A 27,743-nucleotide genomic window follows, 5' to 3' on the forward strand; every position below is an offset into this window, starting at 1 on the left:
AGTCCGGGAACAAATTCATTTTCAAACTAGTGTTAGCAAAAATTCTGATTTCAAAACAAAAACATTTTTTACTGAGTTTTGTATTTGGTTCAAGGATTTTCCTCCTCAGTCACCCTATGAACACCCAAGAAAAATGAAAGAGAAGGCTCTCAGGTTAAGGTGAACGGAGACTCTAATGCAGAGACTCCTTGTGGGTTTCCTGGATGGGTTTCAAGGGCCTAAATAATGCTTTGGAATTGTATGTATTTTTCTTGCTTCATTCAGATTCTAAACAGATACACGACCACTGAAAAGATTAGAGAGCTGTGCAATAAAGGCAGAGACCATACTGTAAATTAGGTACCTGTCCCCCTGATTTCTGATTCTGCAGCTTCTACCACGTAAGAGTTCACTCCCAGGTCTAACCTGACTCACCTTCCTCAGGGGCTGAGCTCTCAGCTGAACTGTCTTTGTCCGAACTGCCTGAGGAAGCAGTTTTATTTGCCTGTTTCTTCATGGTTCCTTTCTTCTCTATTTTTCTGGCTTTTCCTTTCTTCTTATTTTTATTGCTCCCAAAAGTCCACTACAAGGAAAAAGGAAAAAGGAAAACTGAAACAGGAATTTTATTGAGAAAAGCTGTAAGATTCAAGAGTTAAGAGTTACCGATGTTCATCGAAATAATTTCAAGAGTCTCTATTGCTTTGAATCCAAAACAAATACACTTTTATAGGAAGAAAGATAATGGTTTTTGAAATTTTAGTTAAAACTTCATAACTTTTTCTCAATAGAAAAGCAAGTATGTCATCTTAATGGCAAGTCAACTGAGTTAACTAAAACTCAACTGGTACAGAAAACAGCTTCTAATGTTTCCTGTGGCAGAGAGGTCAGTAATTGCTAGAGGTTGGTATGTCTGGGTTTCAGTACACAGTGCATAGTTTAGTTCTGGAGTGGGTCCCAGGAAGGCAGGGGGAATAAAGTGTGTCAGCATGCGAGAACTTCAGAAAACACAGGGAGAAAAGGATGCAGGCCACTGTTTGGCATGGACAGTAGCACTGGTACCAACTCCAAAGAGGCAGAAAGTAAGTATATAACAGATCATTGAAAAATATACATGTGTGTGTATCTTTTTAAAAAAATTTGCATGTATTACACTACAGTGCAGTGCTTAAATTGGATCATAAATAGGAGATCCCATACATCTAAATATAAGGAACCTGCAATTTGTACTATCAAAGTAACAGGGAGGCAATACACAATCACTCCAAGGCCAAAAAAAATCATCTTCATCAAGCACTTTAATTATAAGGCTGAAAGAGCATAAAATCATTATTAAAATTCACAGAGACTATTTAGTTACATTAAACCATACCTCCTTTGATATTGTATTTATCAGTTTAGGAGAATGATTTTAGGTGAAAAGTACTTTACTTGGAAAAACTTCATTTTATGTACTCTAAAAATAATATTTATAACCATCATGGACCTATTGTGTAACACAGAGAACTATACTCAATATCTTGTAATAATCTATACTGGAAAAGAATCTAAAAAAGAATATATACATATATAAATAAATAAATCTGAATCACCTTGCTGTACACCTTAAAATAATACAACACTGTAAATCAACTATACGTCAATAAAAATTTTATAAAACCCAGGAATTATAAAGCAAACTCAGACAAGACTAAATAAACCAATGAACAACCATGGAGGGGGAGGATAAAAAATAACATTCATCTTTCTTTCTTTTTTTTTTTTTTAACATTCATCTTTCCAACATCATAGATTGAATTATAAATCTGCTATTGACAAAAAATTTCTATATGTAATATTTTTTAAAAGCACCAAGTCTTTGTTCCTTTTATAATATGATCATCATAGACCCTAACAATAGCCAGGCTCAGAAGTAAATTTATTTTGGAGTTTTTTAGGGGGTGTGGGTGGTGGGATAGTTCTGATGAGGTTTCCATCTTAGAAATGCTCCAGATGAGCTATTTTTAAGAACCACAGTCTGTTAATTTACCTTGATAAAATATTGTGAAAGGGTGCTATTTTAATCTTCTGATTTTTTCATTTTAATTTACTCAGTTATTTTAATTGCTACTTTATTTTTGTACTCAGGAGCTAGGAAGAAGGGACAAGTGAAAATAAAACAGCTACATGCTCTAGATGATACCTTAAGTGAATAAATGACATATGAAGTAATACATCATTTATATATTAAGTGAATATATAGTTAACGGCAACTCTATAAGTGAATTTACTTCTCAAACTTTTAACATTTCAACACTCAGTCACTATTGAGAAACAAATTCCAATGCTTTTAATGGCTATGTTTCAACCATTTCAAATCTTAATCATTCAAGGAAGATACTTTCTAGGTCATTTTGAAAGAGAGGCCAAAGTAATCAGTTTCTTAGTTAACTGAGCTAAAATATATCAACTTCCTATGCTGGCAACAGAGATATTATACTTGTTTCAAGAAATATCCCAACTATGCACATGACAGTCAATAAATATTGATCATGAAAATGAGCATGACCCATCTCTTCTAAACAGGGTGTCTTTTCAGACTTTTTACAGAAATCCCTTCTTTGTACAAAGAGGTCCCTTTATACTTCTACCCAAAGGTAATATGGAAAGGCTCAGAACATAAAGGCTGAGTTTACTGGGGTCACATGTATCAAGATGGGCTAGGGTCTACTTCTGCCCACAGATTAGTATTACTCATCTGCAACAGAATCAAATTCTGAAATTCTGGGTGAGGGCAAGGGGGGAGTGTGTAAAAGCAAAAAGGGCTTAAATGTGAGGCCTCACAGGTGAACTAAATTCAGGAGGTGCTAGAAAGCTGTGCGTCTTCCTTTTCCACTGTTCATCGGCTTCAATCTGCCACTGCCTAAACTCAACAACTGTCATCTACAGCTTATGATGCTTAACCCCTGGGTGAGAGGGAAGAAAGGTAAGCGTTAAAATAGAAAAAAATAAAATGTTTCAATTTAACAGGGGTTTTCCTGGCTGAGCTGGTAAAGAATCCGCCTGCAATGCAGGAGACCTGGGTTCGATCCCTGGGTTGGGAAGATCCCCTGGAGAAGGGAAAGGCTACCCACTCCAGTATTCTGGCCTGGAGATTTCCATGCACTGTATAGTCAATGGGATTACAAGAGCTGGACACAACTAAGTGACATTCACTTTCACTTTTCCTGGCTGAACCTAGGTGTGGGAAGGGAACCTTGTTTTCTTTCCAACAATTTTCAAAAGAAATGAGATGACAAAGCTGCCTCACCTCCCATGATGCTGACTCAATAGAGTCTGTCATGCCAATGGCAAACAGCCAAACTCACTATATATGATAGACTTTCAGGGAAATTTTAATAATGTAGGTAACTTTAGTTTAAAAAATAAAACTTCTTATGAATACATCTTTAAGAATAATATGTGCCCACTCCAGTATTCTTGCCTGGAAAAGTCCATGGACAGAGGAGCCTGGCGGGCTGCAGTCCATAGGGTTGCATGACTGAGCATGTGTGCACGAGGGTGGAGGGAGATGGGTTGGTAGCAATAAAGTGGTAGAACTAAAAAAATAAAAAAAAAAAGAATAATATGTGTTCATCATATGAAACTTTGGGGAAAAACAGTATTTTTAAAGCTAAGAAAAGAAAAAATCTGTATTTCTACTACCTAAAGGTAAATAATCACTTAAAATATGGCGCCCAGTCTCATTATTCCTATTTAATATAGAGAAAGAGACTCAAATTGGTCCTGATAATCTCCCAAAAGATTTTTTTCCCCTGAAGAACAGATCATATTTGTAATACTTTACATTTATTCCTACAATCCAGAGGTTTCTGAGTGTTTTCTTGATCTAAATATATCTAAGTACATATTTTAAATATTTGCCCAGTACCTCTCCTCTCAAGATCACAGACCCTAATAAACCATAAAGGAGATGGTCAAGAATTGTGGCAGGCAAAATCAATGTAGAAATAATCTTAACCCAACCATTAGCCCTGGAGAAGGCAATGGCAACCCACTCCAGTACTCTTGCCTGGAAAATCCCATGGACGGAGGAGCCTGGTAGGCTGCAGTCCATGGGGTCGCTAGGAGTCCGACACGACTGAGTGACTTCACTTTCACTTTTCACTTTCATGCGTTGGAGAAGGAAATGGCAATCCACTCCAGTGTTCTTGCCTGGAGAATCCCAGGGACAGGGGAGCCTGGTGGGCTGCCAACTATGGGGTCGCACAGAGTCGGACACGACTGAAGCGACTTAGCAGCAGCAGAAGCCATTAGCCCAGAGATTGCTTACCTATTTCTATCAAAGTCTCATTCTGTTGACTCTAAGACAGAAGGAAAACTAATTCTTTCATTGCCAGAGGGTGGTAGTAAATGGAGTCTAAAGAGTACAGGGTAGGATTAAAGACATATTCTTAGGCTTTCCCCATCCAGGAGAGAGTAGAAGAAATGACCTGGCTTTTCTTAATTTGGTTTGGGAACTATGGCTGTAATGAAAGGCAAGCTCTGTGGTTACCTTAAAAGTGCTCTAAAATGCACCACACAGAAGACAAGAATGAGAAAACGAGTGCCTGCTGATTTGCATCCGAGTACAGAGCCAGAGCACCCCCAGAGGATAGCTGCTTAAAAACAATGTGGAAAAGGGAAAGGATCAACCGCCAGTCAGGACTCACACACTGCCATTCTGCTTTCCCCAGAACTCACACGCAAGCAGGCCCACACAAAACACCAGGGACGCATTATGTCCGTACGCAGTGATGGAAACCTAAACAGTGACTAGAAGGAAGATGTTTTCTTAAGTAATAAATTAAAAGAAATTAGCACTTTGACTCTCACTCCTGTAACAGATACTCTAATGGATGGCAATTATCTAATGATACAAAGAGGGTTGGGAAGTACTACATCACCGTGTGCCAGACTGACTGTGTAGGGGGTATTATAAGCAGGTCCCTACTCTGGGAAGCAGCTGACCTTCCTGGCACTCAGCTGAAAGACAGGAAGGAACATGGGGTGGGGCGTGGCTGCCTTGGGCTTGGGTGGCATTGACATGCTGCGTACTCTGAGTATCCTGGAGACAGAAAAGCAAAGAAACTTCAGCATTTCAGAGAGGTTATCTCTAATGGGCAAGGAAGATCATATTCTAGGTCTCAGGCCCCAGAGTAGAAACCACTGCAGTGCAGTTATTCTTGAAATGAATTTAGAGTGAAATGACATACTTTGAGGTAAGTAGGGTTTAAGAAGAACAGCTGTGCTAGTGATAAACTACAGGAATAGAGGTTCAAAGAATTGGAATAAGGCCCAAGCCCTCAACTTGAGACTGTTTCCTTATCTGTAAAGAAGGAATAATACTTGACCACATATCAGGGTAGTGTGAGACTTAAAGGAGACTGAATGAAAGATGTTTAGAGCACATCAGAAACTATGAAGCCCTATATAAATGGAGGGTACTATTTTATGATGGGAAAAGGAAACCAGATATTCTGTGAGACTCTGTTCTCTAATCTGTAATAAGGAAATCCAAATGATCTCTACGACCCCTTGGAGTTTTAAAGTTGTAGGATTCTATATGAACTGAGTATTATACTAAATTGAAGCACTTGTCAAAAGGGTTCAGTAGTCATTATTCTAGATCTAAACAGTGGCCAATAAAGAGCTGTGTGGAGAGGGCATGGTTCCTGATTTAGGCAGTTTTCTTTCTCCCCTTGAAGATAGAAAAGGATCAGCAAAGTCGAAGAGTAAACACAAATGTCAGCCTAAAGGACATGAGGAATAGCTTAAGTTTTCCTTTTCCTTAAAAGAAATTAATTACTTTGTAATTAATCACAGTACAAAGAACACTACTATACCTTATAATCAAGCAATCATGCATATTTAACTGGAAAACACAATCACAAGAATCCCTACGCTCAATCACAAATACTTATAATGTGGTTGTGGAGATAAAAAGTGAAACAGAAACGATACCAAAAAACAAAGTAAAATATAATCAGTACTCCACTGCACTGTGTGGTAAGAAGTGTCAGATTTGCTGGACACAGTTTAAGCAAGTGGTCCATGAAAATCACTTTATTTTTCTTGTGATGAGATTTTCTGGTCTCTAGAAAATGAGGTGCTACAGTATGGTAATCTACATAGCCAAGAACCAAAAAGTATGTTAAAAAAGAAAAAAAAGGCTTATGAGCAATTCAAACAGCTACCATTAAATTCAAGCAGAATATTCACACAAACTCTATGGGGCCCTGGCTTCACTGACCCCAGAGCAGATCAGATACAGGAGCCGGAAGAGAGCCATCACTAGGAGATGAGACAATGGCCACTGCTTACCTACAATACTGGGGGGAAAGGAAAGGTACCAAAACCAGCACTACACAGCCTGGTATTCTGGAAGTCACTATTTCATAGTACTAAATCAGTTTAAAAAACTGTATTTGACAAAATTTATCCAAAAATTTCAAATATAATAGATTTAAACTTTCAAGAGTTTAGTTTTAGTACTGGGATAATTCATCTCCATGCAACATCTTTTTCTACAAGTATTGTGTGTATGAAAACCTTACTATACACACTGAAAAATATTAGCTTGGCGGTGAAGGCCTTTATCGGAAGTACAAGCTGATTATGTATTATCTGCATGGTAAAGCAGTAACAAAACTTAGCTCTTGGGTATCTCAGCCAACTTCCTGGAAAATTAGTTATTAATAAATGAATTTTAAGTAAAACTTGTATCCTTTTCAAAATGTCCTATTAAAAATATTGGAGCCAGCAAGCAATAATAAAGTAGTGGAATAGGAGTGCGACTAGATCAACCTGGGAGCGCCCAAAAGATAAATGGGATAAAAGGGAAAGAGAAAAAGTAGAAAACAATGGAATGGGGGAAAGCAAGAAGAGACCAGAGTTTTGAAGAGGTGGTAAGCTGGAGCATGAAGCTCATCTAGGAGGGCTGACCCAAGTTCTGGGAAAGAAAAACCTGGCGTGACAAGCAGTGAACGACAGGGCTGGGCCAGATGCTTTTATTTCTCAAAAGTGTAGAAAACAGGGCTGTACGTGAAGCTTTTTAAAATAATCATTCTCAGTCAGGCTGAGGGTATTAGGACATAAGTCTGATGTCCCCTTACTTTGTCTAATGTAGTTATAGTCTGCTTTGAACAACAACAAAAAAGGTTTTCTTGGTATCTCACATGATTTTCACTGGTAGCAAGTGAAAATCTAGGTTTTCTTCTTATGTCTTATCTAGGTGCAGCTATCTGTTATCATGAGACCCACCATGTTTCTAAAAAGGACTCTGAACTACCCGATTTAGGACACTGTTCCTCCTAGCAGACTTTTGTTTCAGTCATTTTTTTTTTTTAAACTTCATCTCATGAATGAGCACTGCTAATTCTCTTCCTTCTAAGCTTGTTATTTTTCTTCGCTGCCACTCCTGTCTGCACCCTTGGTGGTGCTTCTCTTATCAAATGCTTTCAGGGACAAGAAGTGACGGTACCAAAATGCCACAACACAGCATTATAAACTACCACTGAGGTGTGTTTTCCAATTTCCCAGGCATGGTCAATGTAAACGGCACAGAAAGAGTTCTACTTCTTATTTTCTCATGTGCCCAAGATATGACTGAGAATAATTCACTCCGCAAAAATAATACCGAAGCGTATTTTCTTTCATTAAAGTTAGGTGTTCCTTACCCCCGACAGAGACTACAAATGAAATCTCTACTATTCCCTCCTGAAATGAACATTTTCTTTCTTTCTCTTTTTTTGGACTATACCACACAGCTTGTGGGATCTTAGTTCCCTGACCAGGGATCAAACCCGTGCCCCAGGGAGCTGAAGTGATGAGTCCTAACCTCTGGACCACCAGGGAAGTCCCTATAATTGAAACTTACACTTAATATCCACTGTACCCACTTTTTTTCTGGATAGGAAACTTTCATAACTTCTTGGCATCTCCCTCCCCACCCCTATTAGTTAGCCAGATATCTTCTTATTCTAAAGTCAGTGTGTGTCTCTCCTTAAGACAAACCACCCGTTAACCTAACTCAGTTGTTCCTGACAAATTTTCTCTTCCAGCAAATCTGAGGGGAACAGTATTCTTCTTTCTATCTGTATTTACCATTGCTAATGACAATAAACCATAAGAGTCACATGGGAGGGGAAAAGTGTTAGGAGGTGTATATGGCAGCCATAAATCTGAGTTTACCATGCTACTGAGTTCTCTAGTGGTTGGTAGGATTTTTTAAAAAAGATTTTCTTAATTGTCGAAAATAATGAAATATTCACCCTAACTTTGAGGTGCTTTGTGCTTAAGCTAGTAGCCTGGGTCAGAAACTGATAATGCAGACCAAAAAAGAGGCACCTTTCAGAATGGCCATGAAATAGAGACTGCTATTTCCAGTGAAGGGTGAGAAGATTGGAGCAGAGCTGCAAGAAGCCAGTGAGCCTGGGGGATGGGACGTGGAGGCAGCAACAAGAGCTAAGAACTTTGTGGGGGGAAAGTTACTCAAACTCTAATTCCCTCCTAGACAGGGTGCAGCCTGCCTGTCAGTTTTTTCTCTAATAAGTACAGAAGTAGCTGGTAGAGCTCTAAGGATGAAGACTCAAGAGCTGGTAAGTAGCTTCGAGTGACAAAGGGAATCCTGAGCTGGAAACATGTTTATGACGCTCAATCTACCCTAGCACATGTTTGGGCTCCTCTAATGCTGTGGAGTTGACACGTAACTCTGACTGCTTGGTAGAAGCAGTTCAAAATGATGAAGGGAATCTCTGTATACTCAGGAGTGATCTAATGATAGTACTATGGAGCTTCAAAGGATAGCTACTGATTTTTTCCTTAAGGAAGTACAAAGACCATAAACATGCTACAGGGTATTCCAAACACAACACAGATTTGGGATTACACTGTAGCAGCTGACTTCTGAAACATGGAAAATGAAAGTAGTTAATGTAGGAATAGTGGGGAAGGGAATTATTTCAAGATTTTTCTGTTCTATTTTTGTTTTTTTTTTTAAATAGAAAAAACAAAGCAAATTATTTCATGAAGTCCACTGCTTTTCTAATAGATTGGGTTACTTTATCAATTTTAGAGGAATTACAGTTCCTCCATGAAAAATAAATGAAACAGAATAAAATTCACACATTCACTACCTCTTATTGTCAAAACAATTTTAGGTCTGTTAAATTATTTAAGATTAAGAATATCACTACAGTCAATCAGAATGCAATCATTCCTAATCTGCATATGCAGGGCACTAGTAAATACTGTTCTGGCTGTTAACTAAATTTTATTATAACAAAAATTTTTTTTTACTTCAGTGGAACTTTAAAACAAGATATTGTTAGTACACTGTTAAAAATATTTTCCTGGGGAGCTTCCCTGGTGGTCCAGTGGTTAAGAATCTGCCTTGCAATGCTGGGGACACAGGTTCCATCTCTGGTCCAAGAGGATCCTACATACCTCAGAACAACTAAGCCCAAGCGCTACAACTACTGAAGCCCGCACCCCGTGCTCAGCAACGAGAAGCCACCATAATGAGAACCCCGCACGGCACGACGAAGGGCAGCCTCTGCTTACTGCAACTAGAGAAAGCCCGCACAAAGCAACGAAGACCCAACACAGCCAAACGATAAAATACATAAATACAAAAATAAAAAATTTTTCCTAGACTGCTGGGCAAGAGATTAAACACAAAGGTGATATCCAGCCTCCCTCCAGGAAATTACTAAGGGGAAGAAAAGTATTTTAAATCAAATGAGGAACATGTAGGAGTGTTTCAAAGACCTTTCCCCTAATCTCTCTCTTCCGTTAAAGTTCTGAATCTTTTAGGGCCTTGTTAGGTGGTGGGCAGCAGATTGGGAAAGTCACCTTGGCTTAAACAATGAACAGCTGGATGTTTCTCCGTAATACCTAAAGACACCACTTTGGGGGATGTTGATTACATCTACCCAAAGAAAGCTTCCTGTCTTCCTAAAGTATTTTCCATTAAAATTTGGCATTCTTGATAGAATTTCTTTTCTAACATAGAAATGGGGTTAAGAAGTTGACAAAAAAATTAAAGAGATGATGACTAACAAGTTCTGCCCCTTCTGTAAGAGTGCTGAAAATAAAAGACTAAAAAATGGTCACGGATGCACTGCAGAGGTACCTGCTGGGTAACTAGCAGTACAAAGAACATCATAATGTGAGAGCTTTCCATACCAATTTTCTTTCCCTAAGAAGTTCTCACAGATCTTAGGTGGGAAGGTCCTAGGTTAAGGAAAAGAGGCTGTCAGGACGCTCAAATGCCCATCATAGGCCTACCCCTTCACACCCACCTCGTCATCGCTGTTAGATGTCTCTGAGTCTGAGGAGGCAGCAGGCTGACTCACAGGCGGCTCCTTCTCTTCAGAGTCACTTCGCTTCCGCTTTGCCAGGGACAAGAGTTCCTGAGAGGGCAAAGTAGCCACATGAGTTTTCTTTACAGAGAAAATACATCCAAAAATACTACAATGCCCACCTTCCCTAAATCTCTTCTACCTCTTTGTGGTTGCAATCAAAAAATACTGTCATGGGAACTTTCATCACATGAACAGTCGGACTGCCACACTCCTAAGTGCTAAAGAAATGTTTTCAAAATCTGTCCTGGGAATTCCCTGGTGGTCCAGTGGTTAAGACTCTGCACTTTTACTGCCAAGGGCCTGGGTTCAATTACTGGTGGGGGAACTAGGATCTCACAAGTCATAAAGCACAGGAAAAAAAAAAAATCTGTCCCTTTAATGGGAGATGTATGTCTGATATGGAGAAGTGACTAGAAAACTGAACGGTAGGCTACCCCCATATGTGTCACTCGTTCAGTCGTGTCCAATTCTTTGCAACCCCACGGACTGGAGCCTGCCAGGCTCCTCTGTCCATGGGATTCTCCAGGCAAGAATACTGGAGTGGATTGCCATTTCCTTCTCCAGGGGATCTTCCCAACCCAGGGATCGAACCCGGCTCTCCCCCATTGCAAGCAGATTCTTTACCATCTGAGCCCCCAGGGAAGCCCCAGGCTACCCCCAAATTTCCTCTATAAGTTACAGATGTACTGATCTCAGGACCATGTCTACAAAGGTAATCTGCTCCCTGTCCTGAATGGTAGAGCCAATACTCTGAGCATCCTCTTACTATATATATAATTCATGGTAAAACTGGCATCTGTGGCGCTGTTCGGAATAAGCTGACAAACTCTAAGTTTCTGAAAGTGAAAGTCGCTCAGTGATATCCAACTCTTTGTGACCCCACGGACTGTAGCCTGCCAGGCTCTTCTGTCCATGGAATTCTCCAGGCCAGAATGCTGGAGATCTTCCCAACCCAAGGACGAACCCAGGTAGCCTGCATTGTAGGCAGATTCTTTACTGTTTGAGCCACCAGGGAAGCCCAGTAAGTTTCTGAGGTAGTTTTATGAATGCTTAAACCAGGGGGGAAAAAAGTATATTTCTGGTGCTTAACCCAGGGTCAAACAGGAAGGATGCTGACCACTACATCAGAATCCTAATTTAACAACCCAAATATTTCCATTCACCATCTCTGCCTTGTCCTGGTGATTTAAGAGATTAAAGGGGAAGAGATATGCCGTTTAGTAAGTTGTGGCTACAACCAGGATTTGCTCTTTCACGTGGTTCCCTCTCCTGTTAGTTCTCCCCAACTCAGTTCAATCATTCAAAAACACAGCAAATGGATGCTTGCTCTGGTTCTTGCTCTTGGATAATATCAATACCAGCCCAAAATTATATTGCACTTACCAGATGTCAGGTACTTTTCTAAGCATCTAACATGTAATCTTCACAACAGCCTTAAGGTAAGTATCATCATCACCCCCATTTAAAGATAAAGAAAACTAAGTAGTAGGAAAGATTAAGTAATTTACCCAAGATAATACAGCGAGTGTATGATAGAGTCAGGATTCAAACCAGGACAGATAAAATCCTAGTTCCTATTTCAATCATGGTTTACATTTTCCCCTTGTGCCAAAAAAAGAGAAAAATACAACTAATAAATACTAGTAGCATTATTCCTTGATGATGATGGTGCTATACAATTACAGATTAAGTGCCAAGACAAAATTTTAAAGACTGCTATAAAATATCTGTTTTCCTCTTCCAGTCTCTTTCTATTTTAGGAGTATACCCTCCTTGGCCAGAATGAGAAAATGACCTTCTCAGATTAACAGCTGACATGAGCTCGTCGTCATAGGCAGTCGTGAAACGTTACTCTTCTCATTTCCTTAGACAGAGCTGGCATACTAACTTCCTGAAAAGGCTTCAGATCATAAGAACACTCTCCTTTTTTCATACCAAAATGGTAACTCCTACTGACCAAATACGAATTGCAACATATTTGTGTGCTTATAGTCTTTTAAAAACGAGTATGTCATTTACATATAGTATGTTTTATCCTTTCTTATGGACAGTTCTATGAGTTTGACAAATACAGCTGAACTACTCTCGTGAACCAGATATAGGACAGTCCCATCATGCCCTCCAAATTTTGCTGTAATTTGCACTGGTCAATAGCAGTCACTACTTTCGTATGAAAAAGTAGAGCATGTATGATCTTCAGCCTTTTCAGGAAGTTAGTGTTCTTCATCTCCCTCCCTCCATTCCCTGGCAATCACAGACCTGCTTTCTGTCCCTATACATCTGCCTGTCATAAAATATCATACAAATGGAATTATGTAGCAGGTAGTCTTTTGAACCCGGTTTCTTAGAATAATGCATTTAAGATTCATCCATGTTGCTGAGAAAGGTATCGGCAGTTTGCTTCTTTTTATTGTTAAGTAATATTCCATTGTATGGATATACCACACTTTACCCATCTGCCAGGTGAAAAACATGTGGATTGTTTACAGCTTGGGGCAATTATTGGTTCATGTAAGGTTTTCATGTAAATACTAGTTTTTATTTCACTTGGATAAATGCCGAGGAGTGGTATTGCTGGGTTATAGTTGTGTACGGCCTTTACTATTATCTTTTCTCCACATTACTTTCATGCAAATTTATAAAAATTGGAAAGATTTCTGATTAGTAATTTTTTCCTGACCCTTTGAGGTTCACAAATGCAACAGAATTCTGTTTTGTAATAATACCAACTCATTATAACATGGATTTGGATATATTGGCAATCAAATTCTTCCCTGAAACAGACTATTACAAGCAGTAGATATCCACTGACAGTTACTGTAACTAAAGTGTTAAGATGTTAATATTGTCTTCCTGTTAAAGAGATTCCACATGATATTAAAAACCTAAGACAACTAATAAGAACCCGTGTAAGTTATCTGTATAGCACAGAGAACTCTACTCAAAACTCTGTAATTGACCTATATGGTAAAAGAATCTAAAAAAGAGTGAATATATGTATTACTGATTCACTTAGCTGTACACCTGAAATTCACACCACACTGCAAATCAAATACACCCCAATAAAAATTTAAAAATAAATATGTAAATAAAATAAAAGATAACAATCCAGCAAATGGCTCTTCATTAGTGGACAATTGCATCTAACAGGCACAGTCCTTCTACAGCATTAAATACCATATAAACAAAGTACAGAGACAGCAAAGATCTTAAAAAGTGTGAAAGATACTCCTTCCACAAGCTGAGAACTGCGTATGAAGTTACTGGGGAACTCATGGCAAGGCTACTCTTCACAGTTAAGTCCTTTATATTCTGAGGGCTCATTAATCAGCTGAACACACTAATGTGCAACAGAAACGTCTTGCCAATACCGCACACACGAAGAGATAGATTTGTTACCTGTAGGGGTGGATTTATCTAACACCAAAATTCATAAAAGCCAGTTTAAAACTGATTCATGCATGGGGGTAGATCTACCTGTAGCTCTCTCTTGCCAGGCCCACTTCACTGTGCCACCCTGGTTGAGATGGTGTTGGTGGTGTGTGTCCAGCGGTTCTCTCACCATCCTCTCTGTATTTCATCACAGCTAGTGAAAACCTTCCCTACTTTTCTTGGCATTCCTCTAGGATGCCATGGCAGTGTAGGGTGCCAGCATGGTTTATCAAATTGAAACTGAACTAAAGATCTGCTGAGAGTAACGCCAATGCCCAACACACCACAGGTAAGGCTGTGTAGGATGCCACATCTGGCTTCCAGAGGAGTTTCATTAACACTGCTTGATATTTAACACTGAACTAGATGGCCAAAACTCAGACCCTAACAAAGCAAGCCTAACTACACTAAGGTAATATTTATTAAAATAGTATTATTTTGGTTAAAATTAGAATTTTAATCCATCCATATGTGAAAATTCATAAACCGGAGGATTGAATTCCCCCACCCTATCATTCACAGTGAGCTTTTTGTGATGCCATGTTGCGATCAACTTGAAATAAAGCAATTTAGCTTCCCCTTACTCAAAGGAAATTAAGTCTCATCTCTTTAATCAAACCTCCCATGATCATATGAAAAGTGGGATAGATATTCTGTACCCCAGATTAGGAGAATAAAAGCTCATATAGATAAACCTCAGAGATTTTTTTTTTTTTAAATAGTTAATTAGCATGTATTTTTCACTTATTCATTCCACAAATACAACTAACGTAAGTTATTACTGCCAATTAGGGTGACCAGACATCTTGGTTTGCTCAGGACTGTCCTGGTTTTAGCACTGAAAGTCCTGAATTCTGGGAAATTCAGTTCCTGGCAAGCCGGGACAGATATTAATAGTTCCCCCGCTATCAGCACCTACTATACCACCAAGCTCTGAGTAGACAGTCATGAAGATACACAATCCTTTGATCTCCCAGAACTGAAAACCAAGTGAGAGGGTTTATGAGTAACTGATTCACTTTGCTGTACACTTGAAGCTAACACAACGTTATAAATCAACTATACTCCAAAAAAATTTTTTAATAAATAAAATTAAGTGAGGGAGAGAAACAACAAATAGGTAAAGAAACAATTATATCTAGTAATAAGTGCTAAAAAGGTGGTTATCAAGTGGATGGAACACCTATCTGCAATAAGGTGATTGCTTCTTTAAGGCAATGGTATTTAGGCTGAGACTAGAAACCTGGCGAAAGGAGACGGGGGTGCAGCAGTCTTCTGGACAGAAGTCTACAGATAGAATAGATAAGGCCCTGAGACTGGCAACAGCTTGGCTTAACCAAAGAACTGAAAGGGAACCACTGTGACTAGAGCTTCTTAGGCAAGGGGTGGGGGGTGATGGAATGAGGCAGGTTAGAGGCAAGAAGAAACCACATCATTCCCAGGTTTATAAAGCAGGCTCAGGAGAACAAATTTTATTGGAAGGCAGTGGGGAGCCTTCATCAAATGATTTTAAGCTAGGGAAGTAACCATCCCCTGACAGGGTTTTTATAAGAGCACTCTGACTAACAGGAATAGACTAGAGGGCCAGGGAAGAAGTAGAGAGGGGCCCACAGCAGGGTAATCAGAGAGGATGGTGGCCTGGACAGCCTAAGTAGCCACAGGGACAGAGGGAAGTGGGAGGGCTTGAGAGATGCTGAGTAAAGAGTAGTAATTCACAGAGGTGTAAATCTGAGATTAATTCCTATTTTTTCTTTCATATCAAAATTGTTGATAGAACATCATTCCAACAGTGGACACTGGTTATTTTTAAAGAATAAGGAACACAGCCACCGTGTACATACATGTCTGTGGGATACATGTATCCCATACATGTATCTGTACACACGTGTATGTCCCATTCTTTTTTGCTGGAACTGTTTCAACAGGCATGCACTATTTTTATAATTAAAAAACAAAAGAAAACAAACCAAACCAATGAACAAACACAAAAACCCTTCAGAAGAAGTAATTCCAAAGTGATAGTATAACATTCTTTTACATATCGCATGACTGGAGCTAAATGTGGCAACTTCTCCTTCCAATTTCCAGCAAAGTGATTACAGTTATAGATAAAATACTGTGCTATATAAATGCCCACACTGCCACAGAATTGATAAAATAAAATCAGCTTTCAACACAATCAAAATAAAAAGTACATAAAAATCTTTAGGAGAAGGAAATAGCAACCCACTCCAGTATTCTTGCCTGGAGAATCCCATGGACAGAGGAGCCTGGCAGGCTATAGTACATGGGGTCGCAAAGAGTCGGACACGACTAGGCGACTAAACCACCACCACCACAGCAAAGAACTAACACAACACTGTAAATCAACTATACTTCAATAAAAAATAAAAATTAAAAAAAAAATCTTAAAAAAATTATATTACTGTTACTTATTTATAATTGGTTCCCTCTTTGAGTACTTTCTAACTAATGCACATTAGGCCTTATAGAAGAGGTATCAGTATTACAGCAGAGGCTAGAGTAATAACTCCCAATCTGACAGAGTCCCTTTTATCTCTAAGTGACTCTACTATACAGAAAAGTTAGAATCTAACTTTCTACCATGGATATGCAACAAGCAGCATTTGCTTATTCAGCAATGACTTATTAATTGTCTACTCTGTGTCAGGCAGGCATTATTTTCAACTACCTACAATATTTCCACTTGAGAGTCTCCTAAGACAATTTTAATCTCTACACATCTAAGACTGAACACATACTCTTCACCTCTAAACCTGATCTTTTTCCAGGGTTCCCTATCTCATGCCCAAATATCCTCTTCCTCACCCCCAGCATCCAATCAATCATCAAACTCATAGTTTCATAGCGTGAATATTATGTCCTACTGAATCCACTTTCTGCTGTGTCTATAACTACACCAGACCAAGTCAGGCATTTCATTCAACAAATATTGACAAGGTACATGCAGCAGGCCGGACACTGTTCAAGATGCAGGGACACTCCCTCTCAGAGCTTCCATTCTAGTGGAACTTACCCTCTCCACCATCTCTCACCTGGACTCCTCTATCTGCCACCTAACCGGTGTCCCTTCTCCAGATTACTCTCCACATAGCAGCCTGGGAAAACTTTTCAAAAGTCAAAGGGGAACAGCTCTCCCAGCTTAAAATCCTCCACTGGTTTCTCATTACCCTCAGAATAGAGTTCACAGTCCTGAATATTGCTGACCTGATCCTGCCAGTGGCTTAAAACTTCTTTTCAACCTCAGCCCACAGAGAGATAAATTATACCTTATGAAACAATATCTTTATAAGACAATACTTATCTTTACTAGGTCTGACATACCATTATTTTTTCTATTTGATTCAATTTTGTTTTTATTTTTAATACTGGTTGTGATCTACTAAACTGGTTTTTCCATTCTCAAAGGATCCCAAAAGACTACTTCTGCAGCTTCGCTTGTACCACTCTCTCCAACTGGTGATGTCGCAGTCACTCTGCTTCTTTCAGTTTCATGAGGGTGCTCGGTCCTTCCTGCCTCAACGGTTTTGTACATTTTGGTCCCTCAACCATGAACACTCACATGTCCCTGTACTCTTCAGTCCCCTATCTCCTTGTCCCTAACCCATATTCCAGGTCTCAGCTTAAATGTCGCTCCCATCAGGCGAGCTTTGGGTCCCACGTCAAACTGTCACAGCATCTTTGTTCTTCCTTCCTAACCTGTAACGTGAGTGTAAGGAAATGACTCTCTAAGCAATTCCAGCACCTGTCCCTCCCTCTGTGCCCCCTACTCCCAGCTCCTGAAAGGTGGAAACTGCTTCCATTTTGTTCATCCAATAGCCTTATTGTCTAGCACTGTCTAACACATTTGTTGAAAGATTAAAAAAAACAAAAAACAATCTTTCCTTTTGGGGAACTTAGGAAGGGGGCAAATAAGTACACCAAGAGAACGGGTGTTGAAAGACAGGTTTTCAATTTTTCCTAAAAGCCTCTCTGTTATGGCTCCCACTGGACTCAACCTTCCCAGCACTATTTCTAAAGGATAGTCAAGTGAAACTGGCAGATGAGTTACATCAGGCCAGATGCAACATTATCACACAAATTTTAAAACTTCACAAGTTAACACTGACACTTCTCACAAGTTCATCCTAGACTTCAAACTGCCCTGACTCATGAAAAAAGACTTTAGGGACTTCCCTAGTGGTCCAGTGGCTAAGACTCCATGATCCCAATGCAGGGGGCCTGTGTTTGATCCCTGGTCAGAGAACTGTAACTAAGAGTTCACACGCAGCAACTAAGAGTTTGCATGCCTCAACGAAGATTGAAGATCCCATGTGCTATAACTAAGACCTGGCACTGACCAAAAAAAAAAAAAAAAAAAAGACTATATTAATGAGAAGCACAACTTCTAAATTTCCCAACTTTTATGTGAAAGATTTGTGGAAGGATACTTGATAACAATGATATTTTAAACACATAATGTCTAAAAATAATTCCTACAAAATACTTAGGGGTCTATTAAAAAAATAAAGTTTAATTATGGCTACTTCAAGTAGCATGAGCAAAGAGGACAGGATAACACAATTGCCATCATTTTAAATAAGGATGAAAACTACGAAATAACTGCATGTAGCTTTTCTTTCATCCTTGAAAAAGGCACAGTAAAGTTCTTTTTATAAACACTGAGTTGTACTGACTTGAATAGAAAACTTTTGATTCCTTTCTCGTCTTGGATGCTTTTCATATTACAGGACCCACTGCATAAATATTATTCCAAAAGAGTGACACATTATCTCCACAGAGGTACATGGTGGGGTAAAAAAGCCTCGATTTGGCTCAAATTGTGTTATTTTTTCCCAAGAAGCACCAAAAGCAAATAACTCCATGATTTGCAATTCTAAGATGTTGAAAAAAAGGTGTGGCCAACATAAAAAATAAGGTCACTATCAGGTCAGATCTTAAAATGAGTCCTTCAAAGGTCTGAGTATTTAAAACCTTTTAAAGTAGGCTCCTTCGCCATTGTGTGAAGAGAGTCCCTGCTCGAGCTTGTAATAAAGTTCCTTACTGTTTTTGCATTGAAAAAAAAAAAATAATAATAAAACCTTTGAAAGTTAAAACAAATTTCAAAGAACTCCAGTTCAGTTACTACATACCTCTTCCCACCAAGAAGAAAGGGAAAAAATAAACAGGCCTCAAAAAAAGCATCCCAACAATTCAAACGGCTTCAGAGATTAGAAAAACCAGCTGCTTTGCCACCTTAAACATCTCTGTTAAGTTCCTTTGGTTATACATGCACACACACTATGGCTGAGACAGGAAGCTATTTCTCTCCCAAACTACTTACAGGGTCTTATGAAAAAGATTAACTTGCATACAGACAGTGGTCTTAGTGTTTAACACAAGTAAGTACCTGGACTATCACTGGTAAAATGCCGTATTTTACCTCAGAGGATAGAGTCTCCTGTGAGTCTTCTGATTCAGTAGGTCTGGGATGGGAGCCCCTGCAAAGTACATCTTAAACAAGCAACCCAAGCAGTTTCATACATACATGTTCTTTCTCTCACCACCAGGAAAAACCAGTGTAGAAGGCTGACCTGCCTCACCTGCAGTAAAGACTAATTTGGAGGTAATATTTCTGACATAATGGCTTAGATTCCCACTTGGAAAACTCATAGACAAAGGATCTCCTTACTAACTGTGCTCCGTTCTCACACTTGACACTCAGAGATTTGTCATGGTTTGTTCTTTTCCACAAGGCCTGCACATTAGACAGCAAATACGATGTTATACCCCACCAGTGAAGACCAAAAAATAGATGGAGAAGACCAAGGCATCTTGGTGAGGTAAGGCCCAGAAGGCATTAACTTTGTTCTGAGGATTCCTAAAGACTGCAAAACCAGGCTGACTTTGAACTTCTGCTAAAGATCTCTGGGAAAACTTCTAGAGAGCATAGAACTTTTTGATTCCTCTGAAAGCCTGGCACAGGGCTGAACAAATAGAAAGAAGGCACTGATGCCTGTTAGGATGCACAGGAAATGGGGATTTTGATCTGGTTCCCATCTGATAGAAGAATGCCAATGAGTTGAAAAGGAGAAAGTTGAAATTGCTGCTAAAATGTATTAGGTATTACTTACAAATTTTATGCTAATTTCTTTTTACTAATAGCTAAAAGTTGGGTTTAAAGTTGTAATCCCTTCAGTTTCTACTTTGAAAAAACTTTTTTGTGGATAAGGAAAAATCTTTCTGCTACAAAAGGAAGCTCTTTACTCATTTTATTTGTCAGACTTCTGTGGAAAATAATCAAAGACAGAATAATTTACAGCTTAGTTAATTTATCATCAGAAGAGATCTCTTAAGAGTGCTTTACCAAGGAAGCCCCCCAAATCATCTTTTAAACTGATGTATCAATTTCCTCTACTCAATATACTTTACAAACATGCATTCCAGTAACATAGAAAATGGTTATGAAACATCATTTTGCAATATGAAAACCAGATTAAGTTGGTATAGTGGAAAGAGCATAGGCCTTGCAGTCATACAGACTTGGGTTCAAATTCTACTACCAGGTTGTGTGAATCTAGGTAAGTTACATCTTCAACCTCCATTTTTCTTATATCTAAAATGGGGAAAATGGTACCTACTTTATCAGAATTTGAAAACCTGACAACTGTAAATAAAGCACTTAACTGAGGTGACGGGATGGCTCAGCGGGTGAAGAAACCACCTGCGATGCAGGAGACACAGGAGATGAGGGTTTGATACCTGGGTCAGGAAGATCCCCTTAAGAAGTAAATGGAAACCCATTCCAGTATTCTTGCCTGAAAAATCCCACGAACAGAGGATGTCAATGGACTAAAGCTCAGTCGCTTAGTCGTGTTCAACTCTGTGACCCCATGGACTGCAGCCCGCCGAGCTCCTCTGTCCATGGGATTCTCCAGGCAAGAATACTGGAGAGGGCTGCCATTTCCTTCTCCAGGGCTACAGTATCCTTCTACAGGTCTCAAAGAATCAGACATCACTGAGCGACTAAGCACACACAACACATAGGTGACTGGTTCACCACAGGCCCTATGTAAATGGTAACGGAAGTCATCATCAGAAATACATACATTTTTAAATTAGGAAATAGTTGTTTTTTAAGTTCTAATCCTAAGTGCCAGTCCAAACTTATCAGTCAAATGTTTAGAGTCAAGAACATATTCTTACATATCTCAGGAGTCTTTCCTGTGGACATGTTCACCTTACCTTTCACTCTCTATCCCGTAACAAGGCTTCTGTCCCTCTGATGCTTCTCCACAGGCCCCACTACTTACTCATCACCTACCTCCACACTACCATTTTCAAAACAGCCCTCTTTTCTTCAACACCTCTCCAGCCCCTTTTTCTCAAAGTCCTCCCCTTTCATGCCCTAATATTTAAGTTCTGAGACCTCTGACCTAATACAGAGGACTCCCAAGAAGCCATTTGTAGAAAAGCTTTAATTCTCAGGTGCTTGTACCAATTAATTCTTGCAACGACTCAATCCCTTGTAATAACCCAATCAGATACAGAAGGCTGATGTTTTATCTAGACTTTACAGTTATGGCCAAAGATACATAGCTAGAGAACAGCACAGCCTAGAACTCAAAAATTTCAGATTCTAAGTTCAGTCCTCTCTACTCAACTTACAGAACGACTACCTCTTGCATATCCTTTCTTTATATAATTTGTTCACTAAACATGGGGGAAAACTCTCTTTGAATCTTCTGCTATCACTGGAGCACTGCTACAAAGGACAGCTTCCTCCCTATAGTATCTTCCAGAGTGTATAAACAGTTCAAGCAACCCCAAGACAGTGAGACCTAGTTAGTTTCAATGGCTCCTGAACATCTTTCAAGTAGAAAGAATTCTGGGATGCTGCATGAAAAGGGCCAAGAGGGCCCGCCAGTCCCTCCATGCAGCCCTAGATATTTCTCCACTTATGCCCACTTTCCTCCTCCCAAGAGCTTTCCTGGGTCTGACATCTCAATGGGGACCCTTAACAAACACAAACCACCCTAGCTGCCAAGTAGATTCGTGTCCACAGCTAAGTATTCTTCGCCAAGCAGAGAGAGGTTCCCCTCCACTCTGTTTACCTCGTCTGAAAAACTTCATCTTCCACAGCCTGCACCTTCTCGGCCTCCCTCTCCCGCCCCCCACCCCCCGCACCGCTCCGCGATCACCCGTGCACCTCCTCCAAAACCTCCCAATCTCCCGGGTTGGCGAGCGATACTTTCTATCTCTCCGTGCCCGGATCGCCTGGCCTGCAGCCTGCCGCCCCGATCTGGCCGTGGCAGACCAAGGATTCCTCCAGTTCCCCCAGTCCGAGGCCCACCAGCCTGGCCCCTGCCCCGCCTCCCCGCCCAAGGCGCCAAGTCCTCCGGGCTCTGTCTCCAGGCCCCGGCCAGACTCCAAGGGCCGCGGGCACTGCGGGGAGGACAGAGGGGGCGGCAGTGGCGTTCAGGACACGAGGCAGGCCGGCCGCTCCAGCCAGGAGGCCCGGGGCCCGACAGGCTCCCGACTCCCGTGGCCGGGACTCAGCCCTCCCGCTCCGCTGGCCCGCGCCTCCGCGGCCTGTCCTAACCTGATCCAGGTTCTCGTCGCTGCCGCTGTCCTCCGTGTCTGAGTCGATCACGACGCGGCCTTTCCGCTTCTTTACCATCGTGGTCCCCCGGCTCCCACGCCGGACGCCGCCCGGACTCCCCTCTTGCCCGCCTGCCAGTGGGACCGCCACTGCCGCCGTCGCCGCCGCCGCCGCCGCTGCTGCTGCTCGACCCACACAAAGGCGACCGCGCATGCGCGCTCCGCTCCGCCCCTGGCCCCGCCCCCCGCTCGTCGCACGCCGTTCGCCGGCGCCCAGAGCCCCGCCCCACCCCGCCTCCGACGCAGCGTGGGAGGCGGGGACACCGGCTGGGTTCCGGGCGGTGAACGGCGGTCTCGTACCCAGCGCCGGCAGCTGGAAACTCTGGGTGTGTCTCTGCTGCGGGCCCGAAGCTTCATGTGCTGCCTACTTGTCTTGGACTGGAGCCGCAAGCATCTGGGTCCGCTCTAAGGAGCCTTTCGACTGTCCGACAGTGATGGAGTCTCGAGGGCACCGTTAGGGCCGCTCGCCTGAAAGACAAATCGTCTGGACCACGCTGAGGGCACCTGTTGTGGAATGAAGCCTGCCTATCTGGGCTGTACGAGTGACAACTGATCTGGGACCTGAAGGATGCATCTGACTTCCCCAAAAAAAGAGTAGAGGGAAGGGTATTCCAAGCAGAGAACCGTTTGGTCAAAGACATAGCGATAATAGAAAAAGTTGGGTCCAGGGAACTGAAAGTTCTTTTTTTTTTTTTTTAGTTCTACCAGTTTATTGCTACCAACCCGTCTCCCTCCACCCTCGTGCACACATGCTCAGTCATGTAACCCCATGGACTGCAGCCCGCCAGGCTCCTCTGTCCATGGACTTTTCCAAGCAAGAATTCTGGAGTGGGTTGCCATTTCCTTCTCCATGAAAGTTCTTTATGGCCGAACAGAGGACATGGTGTGTGGGAATGAGACTGTGGAGGCACGCAGCGGCCAAATCATTCAGACCCTAATAAACTATATTAGGAAGTTTTAAAATCTTCGGTATTGAAAGATTCTAAACTGTAAACCGACATTATCAGATTTGTGTTTTTGAAAAAATTACTCTGGCTGCAGTGTGGCGAGTGAATAAAAAAGGAAGGAGACTAAGGCAGGAAAACCACATAGGCTGTTGAAGGCATTTTGGCAAAAGATGATAATGCCCTGAAGTAAGGAAAGTGAAAGTCGCTGAGTCGTGTCCTACTCTTTGCGACCCCATAGACTATACATGTACGAAATTCTCCAGAACAGAGTACTGTAGTGGGTAGTGGTTCCTTCTCCAGGGGATCTTCCCAACCCAGGGATTGAATGCAGGTCTCCCCCATTGCAGGCAGATTCTTTACCTCCTGAGCCACCAGGGAAGCCAGAACTAAGGAAGAAGCAGTGAAATTGGGGAGAAATGGATGGCTTCTGGATAATTTGGAAGGTAGAATGACCAGGACTTAAAGATTAGTTGAGGAACCTGTATGCAGGTCAGGAAGCAACAGTTAGAACTGGACATGGAACAACAGACTGGTTCCAAATAGGAAAAGGAGTACGTCAAGGCTGTATATTTTCACCCTGCTTATTTAACTTATATGCAGAGTACATCATGAGAAACCCTGGGCTGGAAGAAGCACAAGCTGGAGTCAAGATTGCCGGGAGAAATATCAATAACCTCAGATATGCAGATGACACCACCCTTATGGCAGAGAATGAAGAGGAACTAAAAAGCCTCTTGATGAAAGTGAAAGAGGAGAGTGAAAAAGTTGGCTTAAAGCTTAACATTCAGAAAACTAAGATCATGGCATCTGGTCCCATCACTTCATGGGAAATAGATGGGGAGACAGTGGAAGCAGTGTCAGACTTTATTTTTTGGGGCTCCAAAATCACTGCAGATGGTGATTGCAGCCATGAAATTAAAAGACACTTACTCCTTGGAAGGAAAGTTATGACCAAACTAGACAACATATTAAAAAGCAGAGACATTACTTTGCCAACAAAGGTCCGTCTAGTCAAAGCTATGGTTTTTCCAGTGGTCATGTATGGATGTGAGAGTTGGACTGTGAAGAAAGCTGAGTGCTGAAAAATTGATGCTTTTGAACTGTGGTGTTGGAGAAGACTCTTGAGAGTCCCTTGGACTGCAAGGAGATCCAACCAGTCCATCCTAAAGGAGATGAGTCCTGGGTGTTCATTGGAAGGACTGATGCTGAAGCTGAAACTCCAGTACTTTGGCCCCCTCATGTGAAGAGTTGGCTCATTGAAAAAGACCCTGATGCTGGGAGGGATTGGGGGCAGGAGCAGGAGGGGACGACAGAGGATGAGATGGCTGGATGGCATCACTGACTCAATGGGCATGAGTTTGAGTAAACTCCGAGAGTTGGTGATGGACAGGGAGGCCTGGTGTGCTGCAATTCATGGGGTCGCAAAAAGTTGGACACAACTGAGCAACTGAACTGAACTGAAAGATTAGTTGGGAAAGGGAAAAGGTGACGTCCCAAATACAAATGATAACTCACGATCTGGTTTAGGAAGCTGGTGGTGAGTGGGTCCTTCATGGAGATAAGGAATACAACTGGAGAGGACATTTGGGAGACTGGGTGTGTGGGAGATCAGTTCAGTTTTATGCCTGTTGAGGGCAGCTGATAAAAAGAACAACTTCACAGTGATTTCTTTGTGGAATTTGGAATATAAGGTAGGGAGCATCAGAAACAATAATTTGAAACTCTTCTCAAAAGTTTTTGGAGTCCATTAATTCTTTATTCTGGTTGTGAACGTGAGAGATAGACTTGAGGCTTCCCTAAGTGTTACTGAAAAGTGTTCAGAATTAAGGTAGGGAAAACAACCCAAATAAGGCCCAACTATCTCTACTCAAAAAACCTGTCCTAAGAGAAGTCCCCTAGACTTCTCTCCCCCAGCGTACCCTTGGAACTGAGCCTGTGGCCAAGGTGACCCAAATGACCAGTTTACCTCCCTTGTTACTACCTACCTCAAAGGCTGGCGCCCTTCTCTGAGGACTGTCTTTAAATCTGTGAATAAAAGAAAGCTATAATATAGTCAGTGACCCTTGACTGCAATTAAGAAAGATGGGTTCTTTATTTGAGTGAAATCTATTGATTTTTCAGCAAGGGGTCTTCTAAAGCATGTGGACTGAACTTAGTCCATGTTGAGACAAAACTGTATCTGAAATGAATGAAGGAACATTCTGTACTCTGAATTTCCTCTTAAGTTGGCTTCCCAGGGAACCCAGCCTGTGAAAATTTCCCCTATGTGAAATGAAGATAACATCTGCCTCTTCGGGTTTTGATAAGGTATAAATTGGGCTTTTCAGGTGGCTTAGTAGGTAAAGAATCCACCTGCAATGCAGAAGACCCAGGAAACCACAGGTTCAATCCCTGGATCAGGAAGATATCCTGGAGGCGGGAATGGCAACTCAGTCCAGTATTCTTGTCTGGAGAATCCCATGAATGGAGGAGCCTGGTGGGCTACAGTTCATAGGGTCACAAAGAGTCAGACATGACTGAAGATGCTGAGCACATAGCACACACAAGGTATGAATTACTTAACATATAAAAAAGTGCTTAAAATACTTCCTGGTAAAGAGTAAGTACTCAATAAATTTCTATAATTGTATAATTGGGGAGATGAATTACAGTAGAATGAGTAGGGGCTGGAGGAATAGTGTTGGAAATGGGAAATTTTTGCTTTTTGTATACTGTGGTATTGTGTGAACTTATTACACTGAATATGAATTTTTCATCATTATCTTATTTATTTTTAATTTAGATTTTTTATTTTTGACTATGCTGGGTCTTCATTGCTGCACACAGGGTTTTTCGAGTTGCCGTAGCAGGGGCTACTCTAGTTGTGGTGGGCAAGCTTTTCATTGCAGTAGCTTCTCTTGTTGCAGAGCACGGGCTCTAGGGTGCGCAGGCTTCAGTAGTTGTGGCACATGGGCTTAGTTGCCTCTTGGCACGTGGAATCTTCCCGGACCAGGGATCAAACCCTTATTCCCTGCATTGGCAGGCAGATTCTTAATCACTGGACCACCAGGGAAGTCCTTATAATTTTAAAATGTTTTTGGGGAAATAGAATATTTTTTAAATTATAAAAAAGTAAATTTAAGGGCAGTGCATAAAGGAAAAAAAACCTATGTAAAATTATACTATCCCAAGATATTCATCCTCTCTATCAAAACAAACAAGATTGTTTGCATGTGTATATATTTGTTCAAACTGTATTTATCAAGCACCTACTATATGCCTGAGTTCAGACACTGAGCTAGACACTGAATAAGATGAATAAGTCACCAAGACAAGATCCCTGCTCTCAAGAGCTTATGTTTATTCACACATACACATTGAAAAACACATGCACATTTAAAGTGCTATGAGGATTCCATTTCAAGTAGACCACCCCAAAGGCCAAAAGAGGTATTTTTAACATCTATTGTTTTTGAGAAAATGCAAAATGACAAAAATTACTGTGGATTCCTAATCCCCAAAGTGTGGTATTAGTAAGTGGGACCTTTGGGAGGTGATTAGGTTATAAGGGTGGAACCCTCATGAATAAGATTAAGTGCCCTATCAAAGAAACACCAGAGAGCTTTCTCACCACTTCTGCCAGGTGAGGACACTACAGAAAGACAGCAGTCTGCACCTGAAGAGGGTCCTCACCAGAACCCAACCATGCTGGCAGCCTTATCTTAGACTCCCAGCTTCCAGAACTGTGGGAAATAGAGTCCTGCTGTTTAAATGCAAAAAAAAAAAAAAATACTATGAATTCATTAAACATTTTAAACGAACCTGTATCCTGTTCCTTACAACTGTATCTAAAAATATATTAAGAATCATATAAGTAGGTATGTGAACTTTGAGAAGACTGGGAAATCATTACTGTGTAATTTGCCATGCTGTTGTAGAGTCCTTTTGGTGACCTGACTATCTCTTAATGAGTTCAGGGTCTGAAAACTGACCCAGATCTAAAAGTGGGCAAATGATGGTCACTGTCCATTGGGGCAACTGCCCTCAGCCCCTGGTCACCCAACCTTAATTTCTTCTGATTAAAAATTGAGGAGTACACTTGTTGTTTGACTATCTAGTTTGTCTTTGGGGATGCTATATTCCATTAACCATTTCCATGATTCTCTGAGGGTCAGGATTCTGCAGCTGTCATTCTGACCTTTCCACTCTTCATAATAATTGCATCTGCCTGGCTTCTCACAATTAAGTGATATTACCTGACCTCTTGTTTCAAGACCCTATCACTCCCCTTATGGAACCCAGTTTTCCAACAGCTGCTCCTACTGTCAGTCCTAGCCTATAAAGGAAAACCACAACTGAACTT

The 27,743-nt window shown here is 41.0% G+C and overlaps 1 protein-coding gene across 1 annotated transcript in view; it reads right to left on the minus strand.

The window, feature by feature from the left end:
* The window catches only part of RTF1 (RTF1 homolog, Paf1/RNA polymerase II complex component), a 45,941-nt gene extending 23,333 nt beyond the window's left edge, over nt 1-22,608 (minus strand). Inside the window, exons 1-3 of the mRNA XM_061157521.1 lie at nt 22,396-22,608; nt 10,299-10,409; nt 415-562 (exon numbers count right to left, since the gene is read on the minus strand). Coding sequence (XP_061013504.1) covers nt 415-562; nt 10,299-10,409; nt 22,396-22,608 — 472 coding nt within the window. The remainder of the gene's footprint in view (nt 1-414; nt 563-10,298; nt 10,410-22,395) is intronic.
* Between the last annotated feature and the right edge of the window lie 5,135 nt (nt 22,609-27,743).

This window comes from Dama dama, chromosome 12 (assembly GCF_033118175.1).
Source record: "Dama dama isolate Ldn47 chromosome 12, ASM3311817v1, whole genome shotgun sequence".
In the NCBI taxonomy this organism is placed as follows: Eukaryota; Metazoa; Chordata; class Mammalia; order Artiodactyla; family Cervidae; genus Dama; species Dama dama.